This window comes from Diabrotica virgifera, chromosome 6 (assembly GCF_917563875.1).
Source record: "Diabrotica virgifera virgifera chromosome 6, PGI_DIABVI_V3a".
NCBI classification, from domain to species: Eukaryota; Metazoa; Arthropoda; class Insecta; order Coleoptera; family Chrysomelidae; genus Diabrotica; species Diabrotica virgifera.
The window spans coordinates 37,242,900-37,266,306 of record NC_065448.1 but is presented as its reverse complement, the minus strand read 5'-3'; the positions used below and the strand labels follow the sequence as shown (position 1 = coordinate 37,266,306).

At 32.8% G+C, this 23,407-nt stretch overlaps 1 protein-coding gene across 3 annotated transcripts in view; it reads right to left on the bottom strand.

Annotated features, from left to right (window-relative positions):
* The window catches only part of LOC126886864 (zinc finger protein 235-like), a 45,527-nt gene extending 23,271 nt beyond the window's left edge, over window positions 1-22,256 (bottom strand). The window contains exon 1 of one of the 3 annotated variants that reach the window (XM_050653982.1): window positions 21,898-22,256. In XM_050653982.1, coding sequence (XP_050509939.1) covers window positions 21,898-22,138 — 241 coding nt within the window. In that variant the 5' untranslated portion in view covers window positions 22,139-22,256. The remainder of the gene's footprint in view (window positions 1-21,897) is intronic. The other 2 variants (XM_050653983.1, XM_050653984.1) reach the window with 2 other exon arrangements.
* Between the last annotated feature and the right edge of the window lie 1,151 nt (window positions 22,257-23,407).

The window sequence follows — 23,407 nt, the reverse complement described above, 5'->3', positions numbered from 1 at the left end:
AAAGAGGGGGTGAAAGTCACCCCAGGGCAAAAGCACACATCGGCACACTATCACTTTTTTTCTTTGACATGTAAGCTATACGTATGCCAAATTTCATGTCAATCCAAGCGGTTCTTTAAAATTTAGAGCAAAAACCGTGAAAGAATGGACTAAGGAATTGCATGGAAATAGCGCGTGGGCATGCGCAGTAGCGTGATCTCTCTTGCATGGCTGTTGCCTAGCATGAAAATAGCATAATGTAAAACTCCCTCCCGGGTGAAAGTGGTATTTAACGGGTAAGGTAGACTCAGAATTATTATTGGTTGTAAAAAAAACTGTTCTACGACGAATAACGTGATTTTTTAACAGTGGGTAGAGGTTAGTTATCCGCAAGGTTGAATTGTAATTCTGGCGCTAGCTGTGCGAAGCTGTGTAGGCAACCAGTAATTCACACCGAACCCAGTGGCGTGGGAACTAGTAAGTACAAATTGTGAGAGTACTTCCTAAAGATTAGGCAACCAGTATTACAGTAGCATCCGTTTTAAATTGAATTTAGCTTTATATTTTGATAAACTCCATTAATGTTGGAATTAATTATCAATAATTAAAAGAACGAAAGTTAACAAAAACTGTTAAAATTTGTAAATATTGGTAGACCTGTAGAGGTGGGAACGAATAATTTTAAAAGTTACAAAATAACTACAATAAGAATTGATATAATTAATTATTAAAAATAGAATAATAAATTTTTTAATTACTAAAAATACACAGAAATTGCTACACTGAGAGAAACGGCAATTTTTTAAAGGGTCGACCTGGATACTAGTTTCTATCGGGGTGTAATCAAAATGTATGATTCCGATGATTCAACTACAGCAGATGAATCAGGAAAAAGAAAAGCTACAGATGTTTTGGATGCTTTTCAACAATCTAAAAAAACCACCAGATCTCCAAAGAAAGATGACGGTTCCAACAAAGAAATGCTAACGCAAATTATGTCTATGTTAAAAAATCTTAAAGAGGACACAGAAGAAATAAGAAAACAACAAAAAGAACAAGATAAGAAAATGAAGGAGATTTCCGAGGAACTAAAAGAACTCAAAAAAGAACAGATTGAAAATAAAAACGAAATATCAGCAATGAAGAATAATAATTATCTGTTTTGATTTCAACGAGGATTGGACTTATTTACCACAGCAGCCAACCCATTTCATCGTGCCAAAACGATTAATTCCTATGGACTTGCAACTCTACTTTCAACCAGCTGTTGTTGTAATAAGATAAGTTTGTTTACCTTTTTATATACTTTTGGTCACTATATATAGTTGCTACAGTGTAAACTTTTCATATGCATACGATCAAGTAAACTAGGTACATATTTTCTCGCGATAGATAGGGTTTTAGGTCGTTGATTTTTTTTTATTCAATATAAGTAGTAGTTTGTTCAAATAAATAAAATTAGGTCTTGGTTAATAATCATTATAAATACTTGCATAGTAAAATTTGATAGGGAATCGGGTGGTTAAAATTAATGTCGAAGGGTTTTTAAATAGGGAATATGTCTGGTAGGTTTGTTTGTTTAAATAAGATATAACGAGTCACTGACCAACTCGTTTATATTTATAAATATTACTTGCTAGGTGAAATACTTATATTTTTGGTAAACGTTGTTGTTCTTTCGTGTATTTCACTTTAGTCGAGTTCATTTAGGCAATACAGTCGAACCCGCTTATTGGAATAGACTTCGTGCCAAGCAAAAGTATTCCTATAACCGAGATATTTTAATAACCGATCATTGGTGGCTAGTAGAAACGTTTCAGAACCTCAAATTTCTATTTCTTAAACCGGGATATTCTTATAACTGGTATTCTAATAAGCGGGTTCGACTGTATTACTAACTTTTAGTTGTAAGGACTTTGCACTATTCTAACGGACTTTGTTTTGGATTTTGTTACTAATACCTTTGCTTAGCGCAGTATGCAGTGGACCTTTGCTTGTTAGTGGCTTTGTTTGGTCCTGTTTGACCTTTACACCACTCACTACCACTGTTATTGTGTTTTAGAGTTATATGTAAACTGTTAATATATATTTATAACATATTTATTATTAATATACAGTATGTCCCTGTAAGTTGTATCCATATGGAAAACTTTTTTATTATTAATTTTACGAAAAAAAGTTATTCTTTATAAAAAGCTCTGCATGGTCCAAAACCTAAGATTTAACCATCAAATATCAAATTTTTTGAATATTATACGAGGTATGTCAAAAAGTTTAAATTTCACTCAAGAGTAAACTAGCTTTATTTTTCGTAATATTGGAAATTGCTATTATGAAAAGTTGTTTGGAATTAAAAACTATATTCAAATATGCAATTACATCCTTCTAATTGAAAAAATTTTTTTTGGGAAATTATGGATAACTATTCTCCTTTTCATGAACATTTTTCAGTGCGTCACAAATTATAGAAAAAAAGGTAAGTCCGTGATAATACACATTTATGACATTTATTCTAACGTGACATTTTAGTTAAATCTGACAGTTGTCAAATTATATTTTCAATTTGGAATTAAACCAAATCAATTGTGTCTATTGCATTTATAAAATGGTATTTTCTTTCATTTGTATAGTCTTATAAATTGTACAGATTATATTGATAATATTATTATTTTATTTAATAAATAATTCTTTTTTGATTATGGCGCCATCTATCGACAACTAGAATAATCACCGAACTAGAATAATTACCAAAGTATTCAGCGACGTGCCTTTTTTTCTGTCACATACAATTTAATGCGTTAGAGAGAAATCGAAAAACTGTGACGCACTGAAAGATGATCATGAGAAAAAGAATATCATTATTTTTTCAGTTATTTCAATTCTGATAACTCTTTTATTATTAATTTTACGAAAAAAAGTGATTCCTGATAAAAAGTTCTGGATGGTCTAAAACTTAAAATACAACCATCTTATATCAAATTTTATCAATTTTATACGAGGTATGTCAAAAAAGATTAATTCAGATCAAAAGTAAAGTACCTTTATAGTTCAGAATATTTCAATTAGAAGGATGTAATTACATACTGAAACATAGTTTTTAATTCTAAATAACTTTTCATAATAACAATTTTCGATATTGTGAAAAATAAACGTATTTTACTCTTGAGCGAAATTCATATTTTTTGACATACCTCGTATAAAATTGATAAAATTTGACAAAAGATGGTTGTATTTTAGATTTTAGACCATGCAGAACTTTTTATTAAGAATCACTTTTTTTCGTAAAATTAATAATAAAAGAGTCATCTGAATTAAAATAACTGAAAATAATGTTAGTTATCCATAATTTGTCAAAAAAAATTTTTTCAATTAGAAGGATGTAATTGCACACTTGAATACAGTTTCTAATTCCAAACAACTTTTCATAATAGCAATTTTCAATATTGTAAAAAATAAAGCTACTTTACTCTTGAGTGAAATTCAAACTTTTTGACATACCTCGTATAATATTCAAAAAATTTGATATTTGATGGTTAAATCTTAGGTTTTGGACCATGCAGAGCTTTTTATAAAGAATAACTTTTTTTCGTAAAATTAATAATAAAAAAGTTTTCCATATGGATACAACTTACAGGGACATACTGTATTTGTAAGTATTAAGGTAGATGTTTTATTTCAATATCTATCACCAGTATATAATATAGCAAGACAAGGTTAGTATTTAGTATTTTTGTATTTCAGGTGGTTATCCATTGTCGTCTAGTTCCTGTCGTTCGTTACTTCAAAAAATTTCGAGCTCTTTTATAAAAACAGAAATAAAGCATTTTTTATACACTTTAAAAAACTTTTAATGAATTTTCCCCAAAAGGTCTTCATTTTTTGGATATTTCACGTTGAAATAATGTATCTGGAATTTGGCGAATATGAACCTATTTTTCATTAGCTATAACTCTGCTTCCACTAGGTCTAGATACGTCATTCATACACCATTTGTTTCACTTTGTTACAGGCTATATTTTTGTTAAGAATGGTTTTTTCGGTAAAAGACTTACTTTTTGAGATATTTGCGAAAAACCGTCTAAAAACGTGGTTATTTTGTTGAAAAATAACTCGAAAAGTATTGCCTTAATGAAAAAACTATAGAATAAAAGTTGCTTAAAATTAGTAATTTGATCCATTTCCAGACTTATTTTAAACGTATATTTTTCACCCCTAAGAAGGGGTGAAAATCACCCCCAGGGCAAAAGCACACATCGGTACAATATCACTTTTTTCTTTGACATGTTAGCTATGTGTGTGCCAAATTTCATGTCAATCAAAGCGGTTCTTTAAAATTTACAGCAAAAACCGTGAAAGAACGTACTAATGAGTTTCTACGTTATTCCATAACCGTCAATGAAACTTGGTTCCATTGGTATACACCAGAGTCCAAGAAACAGTTGATAAAATACAGTGGACGTCACCCCGCAAATGTGCTCCGAGGAGGGCGAAGACTGTCCAATCGGCCTGAAAGGCGATGACCACCATTTTCTGGGATTCACAAGATTTGATCTATATCCACCTCCTGGAAAAGGGCAAAACGACCAGCAATTTGGATTTCTGTCTAGCCGCTTCACTGAACTTAATTTATTGACATTTACCGACTTCCTTGTGGAATCTCTTGAAGACGGCTTCCAGGTTCATGCTGTAAACACAGACTTTACAAAGGCGTTTGACCGGGTAAATCACAAGATTTTAATCAATAAATTGAGAGGTCTGGGTATCCACGGTGAACTTTTAGAATGGTTGTTATAATATCTATCTGAAAGAATACAAATAGTATGTGTTCAGGGTTTTCAATCGTTTGAAATTAAGGTATCTTCAGGAATGCCACAAGGGTCACATCTGGGACCCCTTCTATTCAATATCTATGTCAATGATATTGCCTCTTGTTTCTTAATGTTTGCTGACGATTTAAAATTATATTTGAAAATCGAGAATGATGGTGACTATCAAAAATTACAATCTGACTTGGACCGTTTGAGCTAGTGATGTAACGAATATTCGTATTCGCATTCGCGAAATTTTGCGAATTTTTTGCGAATATGAATATGAGAAAAAAAAGTAATTTGAAGATAACATTAGGTTAATAAAAGCAAAATCTATCCACTTCTTATCATCTTTTTTTATTAAGAAAAGGTAACTTAACCTTAACCACATTATCAACCTCCACTTTATTTTATTATTTGATATTATAATGGTATTATGTAATAAAGCTTAAGATTCAGTTTGATTTACAATAAATATCAATTAACTTGGAGATGGAGATTGAGAAATATGGAAGAGAATATCGCAGGCAAATATATAGAGCTTATTTTGCCCTATCCCATATATTTCGGTCTAAAAGTGTTTACCAAAATACAAAGATGAGAATCTATAAAACCTTAATTCGATCAATAATGCTATGGCAGTGAAGCCTGGGTCCTGAAAGAAACATCCAAAAACAAACTCGACATATTCGAAAGGAAAGTACTGAGGAGAATATTAGGACCTGTGGGGGAAAACGGAATCTTCAGAAGTCGATACAACAACGAGCTTTATCAACTCTATAAGGAAACACCCCTGTCAGAATTCATTAGAATACAAAGATTGCAATGGGCCGGACATGTGATAAGAATGGGAGAGGATAGGCTACCAAAAAGAGTACTGAATGCTAGAATGTAGGGAAAGAGACCAGTTGGAAAGCCAAGAAAGCGCTGGGAAGACACAGTAAACAGCGACGCACAAGCCCTTTTAGGAGTCCGTGTATGGAGAAGAGTAGCCACAGACAAGCAAGGGTGAAGGCAAAAAATAAAGGAGGCCAAAACTCAATTTGGGCTGTAGTGCCGTAAAAGAAGACCAAGAATCAATTACTTAAGTTCTCATTATGAATTTAAAAAACATTACAAAAATAGAAAAATAAAAAAAAAGCTGAATATTCGCATATCGCGAATAAAAGCACTGAATGCTAGAATGTAGGGAAAGAAACCAGTTGGAAAGCCAAGAAAGCGCTGGGAAGACACAGTAAACAGCGACACACAAGCCCTTTTAGGAGTCCGTGTATGGAGAAGAGTAGCCACACACAAGCAAGGGTGAAGGCAAAAAATAAAGGAGGCCAAAGCTCAATTTGGGCTGTAGTGCCGTAAAAGAAGACGAAGAATCAATTACTTAACTTCTCATTATGAATTTAAAAAACATTACAAAAATAGAAAAATTAAAAAAAAAACTGAATATTCGCATTCGCATCCGCATTCGCAAATATCGGTAGCAGATATTCGCATTCGTATTCGCGAATGTTCAAAAAATGGTTGTTCGTTCAAAAAATGGCATTCGTTACATCACTAGTTTGAGCTATTGGTGTGATAGCAACGGAATGGAACTTAATGTTAAAAAATGTCACTTAATGGTTTTTGGTCGAAATAGAACTCCTACAAATCATATCTATACTATTAAGGATTGTCCTTTAGACTCTGTATCTCAAATAAAAGATCTAAGTGTTGTGCTTGATTCCAGCTTATCCTACATCCCCCATATCTCATCTATTGTCTCAAAATCACTTCAACTTTTAGGGTTTATCAAACGTTGTGCTAAAGACTTTCTAAACATCCCATCCATAAAAATATTGTATTGTTCACTAGTGAGACCTCACCTAGATTACATACTCATGTATTTGGTCTCCACACTATAACACCCATATTCTAGCTATTGAGAGAGTTCAGCACAAGTTCTTAAGATTTGTTGCATTTAAACAAAACCAGAGGTTGATGAAATTAACTATTCTAATATGGAAAAGTCTCTTAACATAACCTCACTCCAAATCAGACGCATGCATAAGGATCTCACAATGTTTTATAATATACTAGACTCAAATAATTTTGGTCCTCAACTATTGAAGAAAATTAGCCTCCATGTTCACAGTAGACAAACGAGGCTAAATCAACCCTTTTACATTAGACCCCATCGCACTAACACGGACACAACTCCTTCATGTCCAGAACACCTAGGTTTGCTAACCAATATTCGGAGGGTTTAGATTGTTATAGTTTTTCCAAAGTATTTAAAGCTCAACTTAAAAACTGTGTGTGATAACTTGATGTCTTTGGGTTTTGTACATTTTTTATTTTTTGTTAATGTTTGTTATTTAATGTTCCTATGTTATATGGTTAAATTTTTTAAATATACTTTAGGTTAGGTTATAAATCTCCTGTGATTAATGTTTATAATATATTTTAATTGGGTGATTGCCCGTTAATAAATAAAATAAAAAAAAAAAAAAAGGCTTTACTATGCCGCATTATTAGCCCGATTCAACGCCAAATTTCAGCAAAAACAGCCCCAATTGGGTAAGAAAAAAATACTGTTCCACCATGACAACGCTCCGGTTTACACCTCCGCCATCAACATGGCCAAATTGGTCGAATTTGGCTCCAAACTATTTCATTGGCTAGAAGTAGTGACAAGTATATAAGATGTCATTATTATATTGGTGAGATGGTTAACTGATGTCTGTCATAATATTGGAGGTTAAATATAATGTCAAATTAGTGTTTTTAAATTATATTTTATTTATTTATTTAAGTGTATATTTTAACTACAGTTTATTTTTTAACCAACTCCACTTTCCCTTCCATATCCTTGATTGGTTGATTAGGTTCGTAATGGTATTGCTGTATGGTAGGTTTAGTTAGGCGTTAATTTTAAGAAAGGTTGCTGGCTAATGGGCACAGCTCCCAAAAGCCATAAAAGAAGAAGAGAAAAATAAACAATTAAAAATTTTACATAACCTTCTATAGGACAACATAACTTTGGCATATGGGATGTCCACGAGATACTTTACGTGAAGATCCTTAGGTTCATTAAGAGGAAAGGAACATTTTGACGCCTGTCAAAATTTTCAATGAGTTTTAAATATAATCATTCTTTTCGAATCCTGAAAAAACTAATAAGTATTTTTGAAAAATTTAAACACAGAATGATATTTAGAATATTCAGAATGATGTACAGAATGATGTGGATATTTAAAATGAAAAATCATACTACATTTTGTCTTAGTTTGTCACCCCTGTAACTTATTAAAATAAACATTATAGAAGTTTTCAGGGACTTTCGGCCCTCGGTAAGAACGTAATATTTCATTCTGCGTTTAAATTTTTCAAAAATACGTTTTCTGAGGATTCGAAAAAAATGAATCCCCATTTAAACAGCATTGCAGCCGAAAATACGTACCCATCCCCTTAATATAAAAATACTTTTAGCGAGGCCGCAGACTGCAGACTTTTTAGTCGGCCGATAGTTTAGTCGGGTTGGGCTGTTCCTATCTCCTAGCGTTAGTTGTCGGCCGAGACTGAATCGGTGTAATGTGCGCACCTGCATACCTCTCTGTACTGATTAAGAACCCAACTAAACTATCGGCCGACTAAAAAGTCTGCAGTCTGCGGCCTCGCTTAAGTGTCGCTTAAAACCAAGTTTTTATTCCTTTTTCGGTGAACTTTACAAGATCGACTGACTTTACAAAATGATTGATGTTACTCAAATTAACTGACACCTTTTTCAATTTTTTGGAAATATTGATATAAGCATTCATTGAGACATTCTCCCACCTTGAGAAATTTAAGAGGAAACAGTAGCGATCGACAGGTAGCCAAAACGCGTTCCAAGATTGCGGCTGTAATTTTGAATATTTTTTCGAGATATTTGGCACACGTATTCGTAATATAATAAAGAATGGCGGTACAGAGCCCAATTTGAAAAATATATTAATATGTGGAAATTACTCTGTAATTAGATACAATATTAAAAAAACGAGCCTGTACCGCCATTAAGAAGAACAAAAAAATACACTTTCTTCAAATAAACTTTTTTATCCGATGCCTAGATTTTGTGTCATTTTGGAACTACTAAAATTTTTTATTTCATTAGTAGTTCCAAAATGACACAAAATCTAGGCATCGGATAAAAAAGTTTATCTGAAGAAAGTGTATTTTTTTGTTCTTCTTAATGGTGGTACAGGCTCGTTTTTTTAATATTGTATTTAATTACAGAGTAATTTCCACATATTAATTTATTTTTCAAATTGGGCTCTGTACCACCATTCTTTATTATATTACGAATACGTGTGCCAAATATCTCGAAAAAATATTTAAAATTACAGCAGCAATCTTGGAACGCGTTTCCGCTACCTGTTGATCGCTACTGTTTCCTCTTAACACAATTTCTCAACAAAATACATAGAGTCACGAAAAATTAAAATGAAATATCAAATAAAATAAACAGTAATGAAAAATTAAGTCAAGACAATGTCACTTGAATCTTACAGGAGTTTTAACTACCTGGCCACTTCGCGTACATCTTTCATTTAAGTCGGGTGCTCTGCTTTTTGTCACTCCCTTAATACTTCCTCTTTTCACTTAATTCTTCCCCAACCTGAAAATGACAGCCGTTCTCTTGAGGCATTCTCTCTGGAACCGCATCACGTAGATTAGTACCCTGGATATTTTGGCCAGCAGTAACTGCCTCCACGACTTCCACTGGATAAAGCCTTTGCAATGGTCTCAGAAGTTGGCCTTGTGCGGTCGCAAGACGAACTAATCGCACCTGGTTATCTCTACCAGGTAAAAGTTCAATAACTTTCCATAAAGGCCACTGAAGACGCTTGATGTTGTCGTTGCCTACTAAAACGACATCACCGATAGACACTTTCGTCTTCTTCGTTCCCGCTTTGAGTTGAGCTAAATATTCAGCATGAAATCTTTTTCGCAAATGATTTCTCAACCCTTGCAAACGTCATTATGCGTGTGAGAGGATTCTACTCTAGTAAGTCACAATCCGGCAACTCGCAACTCACTTGCTCACGTAAAAACATACCTGGCGTCAACGCAGTTAACTCAGTAGGATTGTCCGAAATATACGTCAACATATATTACAGATAGTTATCTTTGTTTCACTCTTACGAGACAAAGAGAAACAGTGTGGCCGGTAGCTGCTGGCTTAAATACATATTATATTTTTTATTTGGCAACATCGCTTTCCTGTTTATGGCAGGAGGAGATATTGGGAGGAGACGCAGAGAAAAAATTAAATAAGAAAAAATTTGTCGAATTTGTTTGCTGTCAAGTTTGTACAGGTGGGTTATGTCATTAAATCTATGACATGCATTCCTAATAGGGCTTTTCATTCACAGTCATTTGTTTCGAGCTTTTGTGATTATGTCGTATAATCCGTGTATATTTGTATATTATTGTTATACACAGATTACACAACATATGACAGGAGCTCGAAACAAATGACAATCGATGAAAAGCCCTATTGTTTGACTTTTCATTCAATTCATTCATTAATCCTTGTAAGATGGTGTCCAGATTCTTATGAAACAATGGTGTGTGGTGCAACTGCATATCAATTTTTTTATATCTAAATGTTGGGAAACTTGACTTGAAAGATTAAGAACTTGTTTATTATACTATGAAACAACAAACAAAGTACTTATATCTTCTTAAAAAAAAATTAATTGTTGTTGCATGACAAACATGACATTTTTCAGAGTGAGACATACAAAGTTTTTACACACAATACAGTAATGCTGGAACTTTCAGTCTTTTTTTCTCTAGCAGAAATAAGACCGACCTTGTCGACTTTTTCTTTCACCAATAAGTCTATTAAAAACGTTTGTCTAATTCTCTACCACTCTCCTTGTCACTATTTTCTTGGTTTGCCACATTTTGGTCAAGTCCGGATCATTGTTGTCCATTACAAATCTTAGTTTTTTTTCAGTATAAAGTCAAGAATCATGAAATTTAGATGAACAATATCTGATCAATAAAAAATTCGAAGTGTCACTTGCACAAACAGCTTACTACACTCAACTAGACTTGGGAAGAAAAACAAATAATTCTTACATGTGTATTGGCGAATTCAAGTTACTGACAAAAGCTTCTGAGTGTGATAAATCCTTCTTCATAAGTAGCCACATCAACTCTAGTAAAATCTGACGGATTGTACTAATAAGCTGACCCTACTACAGTAGACTCGCAATTATCTGAGGTAACTGGGACCGTGACTACCTCGGATACGGAAAAACTCGGTTAACACTGAGATTGGTTATATTGATAGAAAAACATGTAAATAATCATAACTGTGAATATTTTAATGACAAAATTAATACAGTATTGTCTATAAAAGATAAAAACATTTACCTTATCAATATTATTGTTTAAAAAGTCTTTGATTTTACATAAGCTTTATTTCTTTCTTTTATTTTGAGGCGGCGATGTTGCGCCAAGGTTGAAAATTGTAACACACCTGTTATGATTTTTGCCTCGGTTATCCGAGGGGCTCGGATGACCGAGACTCGGATAACCGCAAGTCTACTGTATTTCAAACAAAAGAAACATAAAATTGTAACCTTGAGAACATACTTGAGAAATTATAATTTTTTAAATATGTATTATATCAAACGTTAACACTGGTGTGGGGTGCATTTGCACTACACACTTACTTTCCAAAAAAGCATGTAAATGCAAAGAGTTCTAATGCATTCGCAGACACGACTGCATATGCAGACACTTACAAAGGGACATTACTGTGTGCATGTGAAGGCGTGTCCGTGAATGTATTAAATGCATTTAGAAATGTATTTAATGCGAATAAAAAAATGGACAAAAATCAAAAAAATTTATTAAAAAAGATAGGGGAGAAAAGAAGGTCTGACCTTTTATTGACTGACTTATTAGTGACCACTCCCCAGCAGAGAATTTTATCGCAGAATCAATGGGTGCGTTTGGACGACCACAGCGGCTGACTGTCAGCACAAACCAGCTTAGTGTTGTATCCAATGCTAATATGGAAAGCTTAGTAAACCTCTCAGTGGCTGACTTCCAGCGTTCCAGCAGTGTCATCTGACAGCTATCGCTTGCTCAGCTGTCCAGCCGTTGTGGTCGTCTGAACGCAATCATTGTCTATCAACGTTTTATTGATACAATATTTTAGGCTGTAGAAATGTTTTTTGAATAAAGAGGCTAATGAAGACATGCAGTAACTTACTTCAATTATGACACGTTTGCAGATCCGCGCTGTTGGATCCAGCATACAGGACTGCCGCTACCATGTGTGCAAAGTGTGCATCGCATACGGGCGGTCGATTATAGGGGCGGCCAAAAGCAGGCCACTGATGATAATACTTTTTTAAAACGAAAATAAATTCAAAAAATTAAATAGTAATGATTCAGATATTTCTATAAACTCTAATATTCCAAACAATCTAAACAAAAATGCCAGAAAATGTTATTTATTATACAGGGTGTTTCAAAAAAAGGTAACCCCGTCTCTAGGCTAGGTAAAAAACTGAAAAATAATTGGGGTTTGCTTAGTAAACAATTTTTGTAACGCCATCCGTTTTCAAGATACAGGGCGTTGAAGAAAAAAAATTTTACGCATTTTTTACGATTTTGCATAAAACTACTGGCAACATTGTAATGAAATTTTATACGAATATGTTTTGGAAGCTGATAGAATCCCATGAATTTGTTTTTATATCTGATTCTCATAGAGGGCGCTAGTTACACGGATCGTACTAAGTATTAGTCAACATAACTTTTTTAAGAGTATAATTATTAATCAAAATTTCAAGTAAACTTAAACATCATTCAATTTTACACGAAAAAGGTACTCTTGGTAAAACTCGATACTGTGTACCGTTTTCGGAATATTTTGATTGGAAAATTATGTAGTAATAATTCATGCTGGTAGTAATGATAAAGTTCTAATAGGTATACCTCTATTTTCTCCAAGTGTGCCATGGAAATCTGACATTTATTGATTGTTATGACGATAAATCAAAAATAATTAGAGTTTTGAAACCTTGTTATTTGTCAAATCAAATCAAAATGTACTCAAATGTTGAATACACTGACATTTTATTAACCTTAGGCGAATGTTTAGGATGTTCTAGTGCAGCTGTGACACGTTATGCAGAAAAGTTTCCTAGAAGAAACTTACCAAGTAAAAAAACATTTAGAGCCGTTGAACGACGTTGTCGAGAAACTGGGAATGTGAGACCAAATAAAATAAATTCTGGTAGACCAAGAACAACAAGAACAATTAATAAAGAAAATAATATTTTAAATTTACTTGATCAAGATCCAACAGTTAGCGTAAGAAATATAGCAAGACAAACAAATACTTCTTCTTCAAGTACTTGGCGGATACTGAAAGAACAGCAACTACATCCTTATCATTACAGACAAGTCCAAGAGCTCTTGCCAGATGATCTACCGGTTAGAGTGGATTTTTGTGAAACATTGCAACAAAGGACAGCCCACAATCCAAATTTTTTAAAATGCATTCTTTTTACGGACGAGGCCACCTTTACGCGACAAGGTATGTTTAACTCCCATAATGCACACTACTGGTGTGATGACAATCCACGAGTCAAAAGGGTATCACATTACCAACACTCATTTATAACCATATTAGTTTTACTTGTCAACAATTAATAAATAATTATCAACATGGCTTTATGCACAAGAAATCGACAACTACAAACTTACTATCTTATGAAGCATCTATTATCAGAGATCTGGAAAGAAAATGTCAGGTAGATTGTGTATACACAGACTTTTCAAAAGCATTTAATAGGATTGACCACTACTTACTGTTACATAAACTTAAGGCATATGGTTTCAGCGATCAGCTTTTAAAGTGGTTTGCTAGCTATTTAATAGGTCACACACAAAAAGTCAAACTGGGTTCATTTATGTCAGATGCAATACAAATAAAATATGGAGTTCCACAAGGTGCTCATTGCTCGCCTCTTCTGTTCAATCTATTTATTAACGACATAGGTGAATGTTTTAATCACTCTAAGTACTTGCTATTTGCTGATGATTTAAAGATGTACAGATCTATCAAAGATCATGAAGATTGTAGTCTCCTTCAAAACGATCTCAATAATTTAGTTGACTGGTGTAACAAAAACAGACTCTTTTTAAACATTAATAAATGTCATTTCATTAGCTTCCACAAAGTTGCAAAAAAAATATCAATCATCATATGTCATCGACTGTAAAGCGCTCTCTTATGTTAAAACAGTAAAGGATTTAGGAGTAATATTCGATGAAAACTTAACGTTTGTAGATCACATTAACTATGTGACAGCAAAGGCTTCAAAAGTATTGGGTTATATACTTCGCAGTTGTGCTGATCTTTCCCTTAATACAATAAAGGCTGTTTACTCATCATTGGTTATATCTATATTAGAATTCTCCTCTATTGTCTGGTCACCATTTTATAATGTTCATGTTGTTTGTCTCGAGAGAGTTCAAAATAAGTTTTTAAGATTTGCAGCGTACTGATTGGGATATAATGTTATTGAACTAAACCACAACTATACCATCATCCGTAGTGATCTCAATTTGCACTCCTTAAAAGACTGTAGAATTATAAATGATCTAGCTTTTATTTATAAACTATTAAATAGTGAAATCAATTGCCGTGATTTATTAAAATTAATAAACTTTAATATTCCAAACCATGATCAGAGAAATAATAACTTGTTCCATGTACCTCATCATTCAACAAACTATGGTCTTAACTCACCAATAGATAGAACTTTGAGTCGCATGAATGATTTGGACATCGATTTATTCTCTAATGCTTTTGTATTATGTAATTTATTAACTTTTTATTGTATGTAGTTAGTTGATTAATGTCGGTTTATATTATATTATTATTATGTACATATTGTCACTGCATAACGTGGATTGTGTGTATGTTAAATTTAGTTTTATTGTAATGTACTTACTACAGTTTTATGCTGTCACACTTTCATTTAATTCTTTTAATTTTATTTTTTGTTTTTTTACTGTTTTACTGGACTTTACTAGGTACTACTACTTTTACTTCTACTTACTGTTTATATATGTATATTTTTTATGAAATTAAGGAAACCCGTAAATAAATAAAAAAAATCATTTTTATTACTCAATGGTTGCTCTGTTCTAATATTGTTCCTTTATGCTTATGTATGGTTATAGACGGGCTCGTAGACGGGTTATAGTTCAGTCTAAGTTGAGAAGTTGATGATTTTAGACACGCTTTTGATAAACGATTTTGTTTATAATATACATACATATAAATATTACTGGGCCCGTTTCTTTTGCACACTACTCTATTTCAAACAGGCCTGGATTCCCAATACGAAAAAAAAGTTGATTAATAGCAAGCTGAAAATTTGTGAATGCTTAACGGTGTCTAGTCGGACAAACTTTGATGTACGAGAACACTGGAATAGGGGAAAATTTAATTGTGGAACAGTTTAAAAATTTGGAACGTCAGATTACGAAAACGTCCCATGATTCCTATCATTTGACATGTTCTTCGTGTTACACTCATTAAAATGCCCAGTTGGTGATAAACACCAGTCTGATTTTTGCATGAAAGTTTAATGAAATGGTAACAAATCAATTGGAAGTTAAGTATATCACATTGGAACATTTTTGTAGTTTGACGTTCCAAATTTTAAACCTGTTCCGTAAAACTTCCCCTGTTCCAGTGTCCCTTTACATCAAAGTTTGTCCGACTAGACACTGTTAAGCTATTGACAAATTTTCAGATATTAATCAACTTTTTTTTTGGTACGCGGGATGCAGGCCTATATGTTTAAATACAGGGTGATCAACTTCTGTGACAAAGTCCAATATATCTGGTATTATACAATATATGAAAAAAACTGTTGATAAAAGTTATAGACACCTTTATTGTACACATTTTAAAATTAGTGAGAAATATACAGATTCCTCCATAACACGGTGCCCAACCAAATTATGTTTTTTTAAATGGAACACCCTGTATTTTATTCAAAATCTGGTTTTTATACATTTTTCTGATTTAAAAGATATAACACTTGTATAGGGTTATACTGAGTGTTTCAAAGTTATGAACACTTTTATCAAAAAATCATACTGATTTGATCGCCCTGTATTATTCTAACAGTATAATATAAACTTATTTTTTTACTGCTGTTGACTGTCAATATTAAAGTAGTTTTGCAACAACGTACAATTTTTTTATAACTACACAAATTGTATACAGGTTAAGTCAAAATGCAAAGAAAAGATTTTCTTCATATTTTTAAATGGAACACCCTGTATTTTATATTACCATCGAAAAGTTCTTTCATTATACTTGCATATCTTTTAAATATTCCCTATACCTAAAGTTATTAGTTTTCGAGATATTTTAGTTTCATTGTTGATAACTCATAGGTACGTTTATTACACTAAATTATTACCCTGAATATTAGAAACCTCCAATGAGTTTGTTAATGATAATTAAAGTTAGACTGCATTTCATTTTTTCTCCAAGTTTATGGTAAATTCTATACAATAACGACAATTTTATATTTACTAACAAAGTGATATTAATTTTCCGCGAAGAAATGGGAACTATAAATTGCTGCAGTTCTTGTTTAAGCTGGCTTTGAAATAATTGACACAAGAACTGTCAGATGTAAGATTTTAATTATCTGTACGTTTTTATTTTTGTTATTGATAATAATTGTTTGCCATATTGTTATAATTGTTACCTAACAATGAATTTTAGTCGTGAAGAAATGACAGACATGATATGTATTTTAGGAGAGTGTTACAAAAACTCCTTAGTTGCCACAATAATTTATAAGGACACAGCGTCAACAACCAATTAAGAGACCATTTGACAACTTATTAGACAGGTTTAATTGTACTGGTTTTGCTTATGAATCAAAGTAAAAAACAAAAATCATTATTACGGATGAAAATGAATTAAATGTTTTACTGCCTGTTACAGAGAATCCTCATACAAGTATTAAAATATTACAAGAGAGCAAGATATAAGTTATGGATCTATCCAAAACATACTCAAGAAAAACAACATGCACCCATATTACATACAATTACATCATAAACTTGTTGGGGATGATTTTGAACGAAGAGTACAATTTTGTCAATGGTCACAACAACAAATAGTTATACCTACAGAGAGATATTTTTGAGTTTTTTCTTTTTTTTTTAAGTTATACTTCTTTACCGGCGATATGAGGTTGAATTTTTATATGTTAAAACCTATGATCCCGGCGCATGCGCATTATAACTTTGTTCTGATTGGATGTTCAAATGACATGTCAAAAATTATTCAATATGGCGGCTGTGGAACAGCTGTAGTTAGATTATTTATGGTTGTTGCGTTTTAAAATTTGTGTGAAAAGAAACAACAAACAAAAGTTGATTAATAGTTATACTGCCTTTTTAAATAGTTTTCATATACCTATATTTTTGGACTATTTTGGACAAGGAAAACTCATTCTAATTTGGTAAGTAGTTTTTATTATAATCATATTGTAATTATACATTTGGATTAGGTTGAAATACAGTAGAGCGTCGATTATCCGAACTAATTGGGGGACATAGGTGTTCGGAAAACCGATTTGTTCGGATAATCGAACTACAATATATTGATACATATTTATAGTCACATAGTTATCCACAAGTGAATAAAAGCCATATTTATATACCTACATATTTATTTATATCTTGATAATGACAACTAGCAACTAAACAAAAAAGTGCAGTCTTTGCAACAACATAATTATTTTTAGATACAATATTGAAGAAAATTGAAGATATTTTAAGCGTCAATTACTAACGCTTGCTCGATATTCGAGTGCGGGACACGGGAGTCGATAGTTCGGATAAACGACGCTCTACTGTACATTTATTTTCTCAAGAATGGGGATTTTAGAGAGAAATCCCAAATTAGGTCCGATTTTTATTTTTAAATTATGATTTTTTGGCGTAGATTTATTTATCTAGTAGGTATGTAATGCTTTGATTTACATACTTAATTTGATTACCAACAAAAGTTCTACCAATCTTCATCTAATATATTGTTTTTTTACTGTTTTGTTATATTTTAATATTTTCTTCCACAAAATTTAAACTACAAGCCCGCTTTGTTGAGGTATGGTGGTGTTGAATCCGGTCATGGACCAGATATTGTAAATCTTTTTGCAGAATATTTTTCTACAGTATATTCCACTCAAATATGTGTCATACCCAGTGACTCACCTACATTTGGTCTTACTAATCTGACTGGTTTCAACATAACTATATCTGATATTTATCTAAAATTATCAGAACTGGATGCGAATAAGGGTCCTGGTCCTGATGGATTGCCTCCTAGCTTTCTCAAGAACTGTTGTTTTATATTATCCAGACCTCTTTTTCACATCTTTAATCTATCCTTAAATACGGGTGAATTTCCAGAATGTTGGAAAAATAGTTTTTTAACACCCATCCATTTATAAAGCGGGAGATAATTCATTGGTGAATAATTACAGGCCCATTAGTATAATTAGTGTAATACCAAAGATATTTGAATGTTTTGTATGTGACTATCTTAAAGCTTCACTTGAAAAACAACTAGTAGACCAACAATTTGGATTTCGGAATAACAGATCAACCGAATGTAACACACTAGTATTTGTGGACTTCCTGAGGAAGGCATTGGAGAGGGGTTGTAGGGTACATGCACTATACACCGATTTCTCCAAGGCCTTTGATCGGGTCAACCATAATATTTTAATATTTAAACTTAAACAAATGGGTGTTAATGGTCCACTTCTTGAGTGGCTGAGAACATACTTGATTGATCGAGTTCAGATGGTGCGTATCAGGGATTTTGTTTCCAGTGAGATTAAGGTTCATTCAGGAGTACCTCAGGGTTCACATTTGGGGCCCCTGTTATTTAACATATTCATCAATGATATACACCACTGCTTCCGACACAGTTCACCTCTACTTTTTGCAGATGATCTAAAGTTCTATACAATTATCAACAATACAGAAGACTGTATTAATCTTCAACATGATCTTGATCGGTTGAGTGAGTGGTGTATGTTGAATGCCATGGCCCTGAATGAATCTAAGTGTCATGCTATTTCTTTTGGACGATCGAGAGACCCAATAGAATATAATTATAATATACAGAATATTCCTGTTGACTGGGTTACTGAAATTCGTGATTTGGGAATTAATTTAGACTGTAAACTTTTATTTGAATCACATTATACATCAAAAATTTCCAAATCTTTACAAATGCTTGGTTTTATAAAAAGATGCACTAGAGACTTTCAGAATATTGATGCAATTAAATTACTAAATTGTTCTTTAGTTAGACCTCATCTAGAGTATTGTTCTTGTGTTTGGTCTCCATCTTACAATATTTACATAACAAAAATCGAGACAGTCCAACACAAGTTCTTAAGGTACATAGCATATAAACTGGGTATACCTTTTGAGTTGAATCAGTTAAATTATTATCAAATTGAAACCCAATTATGTATTCTCTCATTGCGTGACCGACGAGTAATTAAGGATGCAAGGATGCTCTATGGCATAATTAATTCAACAGTTTTGTGTCCTCAGCTACTTGAGCAGGTTGGTCTCCATGTACCTCTCCGCACAACTCGATTAAATCAAACATTCTATGTTCCTATCCATAGAACCAACTATGCATATAACAACTTTTTATCTGGAGCACTAAGATGGGCAAACACTCAACCTGATCTAGATTTCTTTGCACCGAAGTCTGAATTCATCTCTGGCCTCAAACGTTTGTTTGTTTGAGTAGTTGTTGGATATTCATTATTGTGATATCTGAATCTGATTTATGTGATTAAGTTTGTGATATTTATGTTTTATTGTATTATTGTTTTATTATTACTATTTTATTGTAGTTTTATTATTATTGACACATGTATTATGTATATTGGACTTATAAACTTGTAATCTTATTGGGCAGTGTCCCGTTGAAAATAAATAAATAAATAAATACATAATTTAATTATATTCAAAACAACTGTCAAACAGTAAAACGTTCAGTTACCCTATTTTTCCACATGACAAATAATGTGGAATTGGACGAGTGAGTCTAGGCTTCAATTACGAATCAAAGCGCCCCGAAATTCACGGGTTCGATTCCTGATGCAAGTTTTTATTTTTTTATGCATTTTATGATTGTAAGTATATTTGTTATATAATTTTTTTTTTCAGAAAATGCGTATTTAAAATTTTTGCCAACAATTATTATCGTTCAGAAATCATTTTTTCTTTGTGGCATTTTTCAATGTGTTTGTGTGCGTTTTATTCTTTTATTTTTTTAAATTTTTGGTATTGTCTTAAAAATCACATAATATGTAGTAGAAGTATAACTTCTTACGTGCGTACAAAGTACACACACATTCATTTTTTTTTTGGAGACGAGGCAACATTTCACAAAAATGGTAGTGTAAACAATCTGTACTGTGCTCAGACACATAATCAAACGAGATGGTCCTTAAATGTTTGGGGTTGAATCATAGGCAATTACGTTATAGGTCCTTTTTTCTTTGAGGAATCGGTAAATGGTGAGGCTTATTTAAATTTTCTAGTGAATCATTTATCTATTCTACTTGAAAATGTACCATTAAACATCGGCCAATATATGTGGTACCTTCACGATGGAGCCCTTGCTCACCACAATGCACTTGTCAACGGTGAACTCGATGAACTATTTCCTGAAAGATGGATAGGAAGAGATGGGTCAGTTCACTGGCCACCCAGATCATCAGAATTAAACGAAGTTGACTTCTTTTTTTTTGGGTTATATTAAAGACTTAGTGTATAGGACACCTCCAACAATAGTTGACGATATGAAAATAAGGATTCAAAACGCCTTTCAAAGTGTCACACAACAAATGCTTACAAACATCAGTAGGTCTTTCGAAACTCGTCTCCAGGCTTGTGTAGACGTTATGAGAGGTCATTTTGAACACCTTTTACAACATGAGAAGTATGTTGAACATTTTTTTTATTTAATTTAGTTTTTTTAATAAATTTTAATAAATTAAAGTGTTGTTATTAATAACTAAGTAATACATGTTGTTATCAACAATAAAACTAAAATATCTCAAAAACTAATAACTTTAGGTATAGGGAATATTTAAAAGATATGTAAGTATAGTGATAAAACTTTCCGATAATAATATAAAATACAGGGTGTTCCATTTAAAATTATGAAGAAAATCTTGTATTTACATTTTTACTTACCCTGTATACAATTTGTGTTGTTATAAAGAAATTGTACATTGTTGCAAAACTACTTTAATATTGACAGTCAAAAGCATTAAAAAAATAATTTTATATTACACCGTTAGAAACATACAGGACGATCAAATCAGTATGATTTTTTAATAAAAGTGCTCGTAACTTTGAAACACTCAGTATAACCCTAGACAAGTGTTATATTTCTAGAATCAAAAAAATGTAGAGAAACCAGAATTTGAATAAAATACAGGGTGTTCCATTTAAAAAAATATAACTTTGGTTTGGCACCGTGTTATGGAGGACCCTGTATATTTCTCACTAATTTTGAAATGTGAACATTAAAAGTGTCTATAACTTTTATTAACAACTTTTTTTCCTCTATTGTATAATAACTGATATATTGGACTGTCACAGAAGTTGATCACCCTGTATATTAGTAAACAATTAAGCATGCCGAATGTTGTAAGTAGTCTTGTAAACAAAACTTACACATGTAGGGATGTAGGTATTAGTGCAAGATTGCATTTCTGTATACATATTATTATTAACATAATAATAATAACTTTCTTTTGGTACGCGAGATCTAGGTCTAAAAGTAACGTCGAGATCGGAGCGATATTATTCATATACGCGTTACGGTCTCCTGCACATTTGCACACGGGCGGCCAACACATTAGCGGCGGCCCTGCCAGCATATAAAAAAAGGCGCTGGATCCAGCTAATCCAATTGCAATCTCTACTACCTACCCTTAATACTTTACTAATACCCTTGTGGTTTACTTACCTTTTTTATTTGTTTGTCTTTCTTCCAATGACATAAGTTCATGTTCATCTTGTCCTATTTCAGTCTTTATGGGAATTTTCTTTAAATCTGCGTCTGCAACCTCAAATGTATCATCATGTGTAGCTTCTATTTTGGGTTCCTGCTTAAATTCAATTTTAATACCATCCAGAAGAGCATCATTCATATCACTATCTATTTCTATTTTACATGTCTCTTCACAAACTTCTTGTTTAACTTCCATTTTATTAAATAATCAGTTTTATATTTCCATATTAATTCTCCCAAAAACCGAAAAACCCACACTTTTGGTCTCAAGTTGACAGTTCGACAGTTAAGTCAACTGTCGAACTGTCAACCACAGATAATCGCGATTGAAACGGAATATAGGGGGCAGGTCGAATGCAAGAAAATGGCCGATATAAATGGTATAAACCAGTGATGTGGGAGAGAGTCCCTCTCTCCCACATCACTGGTATAAACAAACACGGTTCTTAGACAAGTCTAATAACCGTGATAAACAAACATTCAATTGAGGAATAGAACAATACCGAGTTTATTTAAAATATTTTAATGTACTCATAATGCTGAAATTTACTAAAAATTTCTTAATATTGACCAAATACCATTCAAATAAACAATTTTCTGGTTTGTTTATACCACTTATAGTAGTTTAAATTTATTCCACCAGAGGTCAGCTACTTTGTTTTTCATCGCGATTCCGGATGCTGTCAACGGCCAACGCCAACCCCAACCGCCAAACATCAAACATCCAACCCTATGATCCAACCCAGGGTTACCAGACCTAGGAAATTTTCCCTACACCTAGGGAATTTTGAGCCAGCTTAGGGAAAAAGGGAATTTTATTCAATTCTATGAAAAATCTAGGGAACTTTTAATATTTGTAAGACGATTTTAAAAAATCTGTTTGATTTTATAAGCGTTATAAAATTGCACATATTATAATCTACATGAAAATCGTCTTAGTCGCGAATTCGGGGAATCCCAGCGATGCGTCAAAGTTTAGAAGTGAAGAAAATATTATGACAGATATCGATTTTAACGATTATCGATTATTCCCCATTTGTTATCAAGGGCAAAAAAACATCAATCCGCTGGGAGCGTTAACTTTGACACATGGTCACGTGGTACACTGTGGCTGTTTGTGGGACGATTGTATAAAGCTGGGTACTCACTTGAGCACGAACGCGCATGAGGCAAGCCGAGGCCGTACGAGGCAGTAAGTGAGGACGTCATCCGAAGCGCGGCAAATATGCTCAAATTGTTCGCCGCACGCCTCGGAGCGATCCATTTGCTGTCGGTCCATCAAAGGGATTCGTGCCTCAGTGTGGACGTTTTTTAAGTATTTTTAAAACATGCGGTTGCGTTTCGATTCTTCATTTGTAAACAGACCGTGCAAGCAATGAATGTAGCCTATACACTGTGTCCGTAAAGTATGGAACAAATTCTTTTTTAGCTAAACAGAGCATTTTAAGAAATAATCCTGAAACAC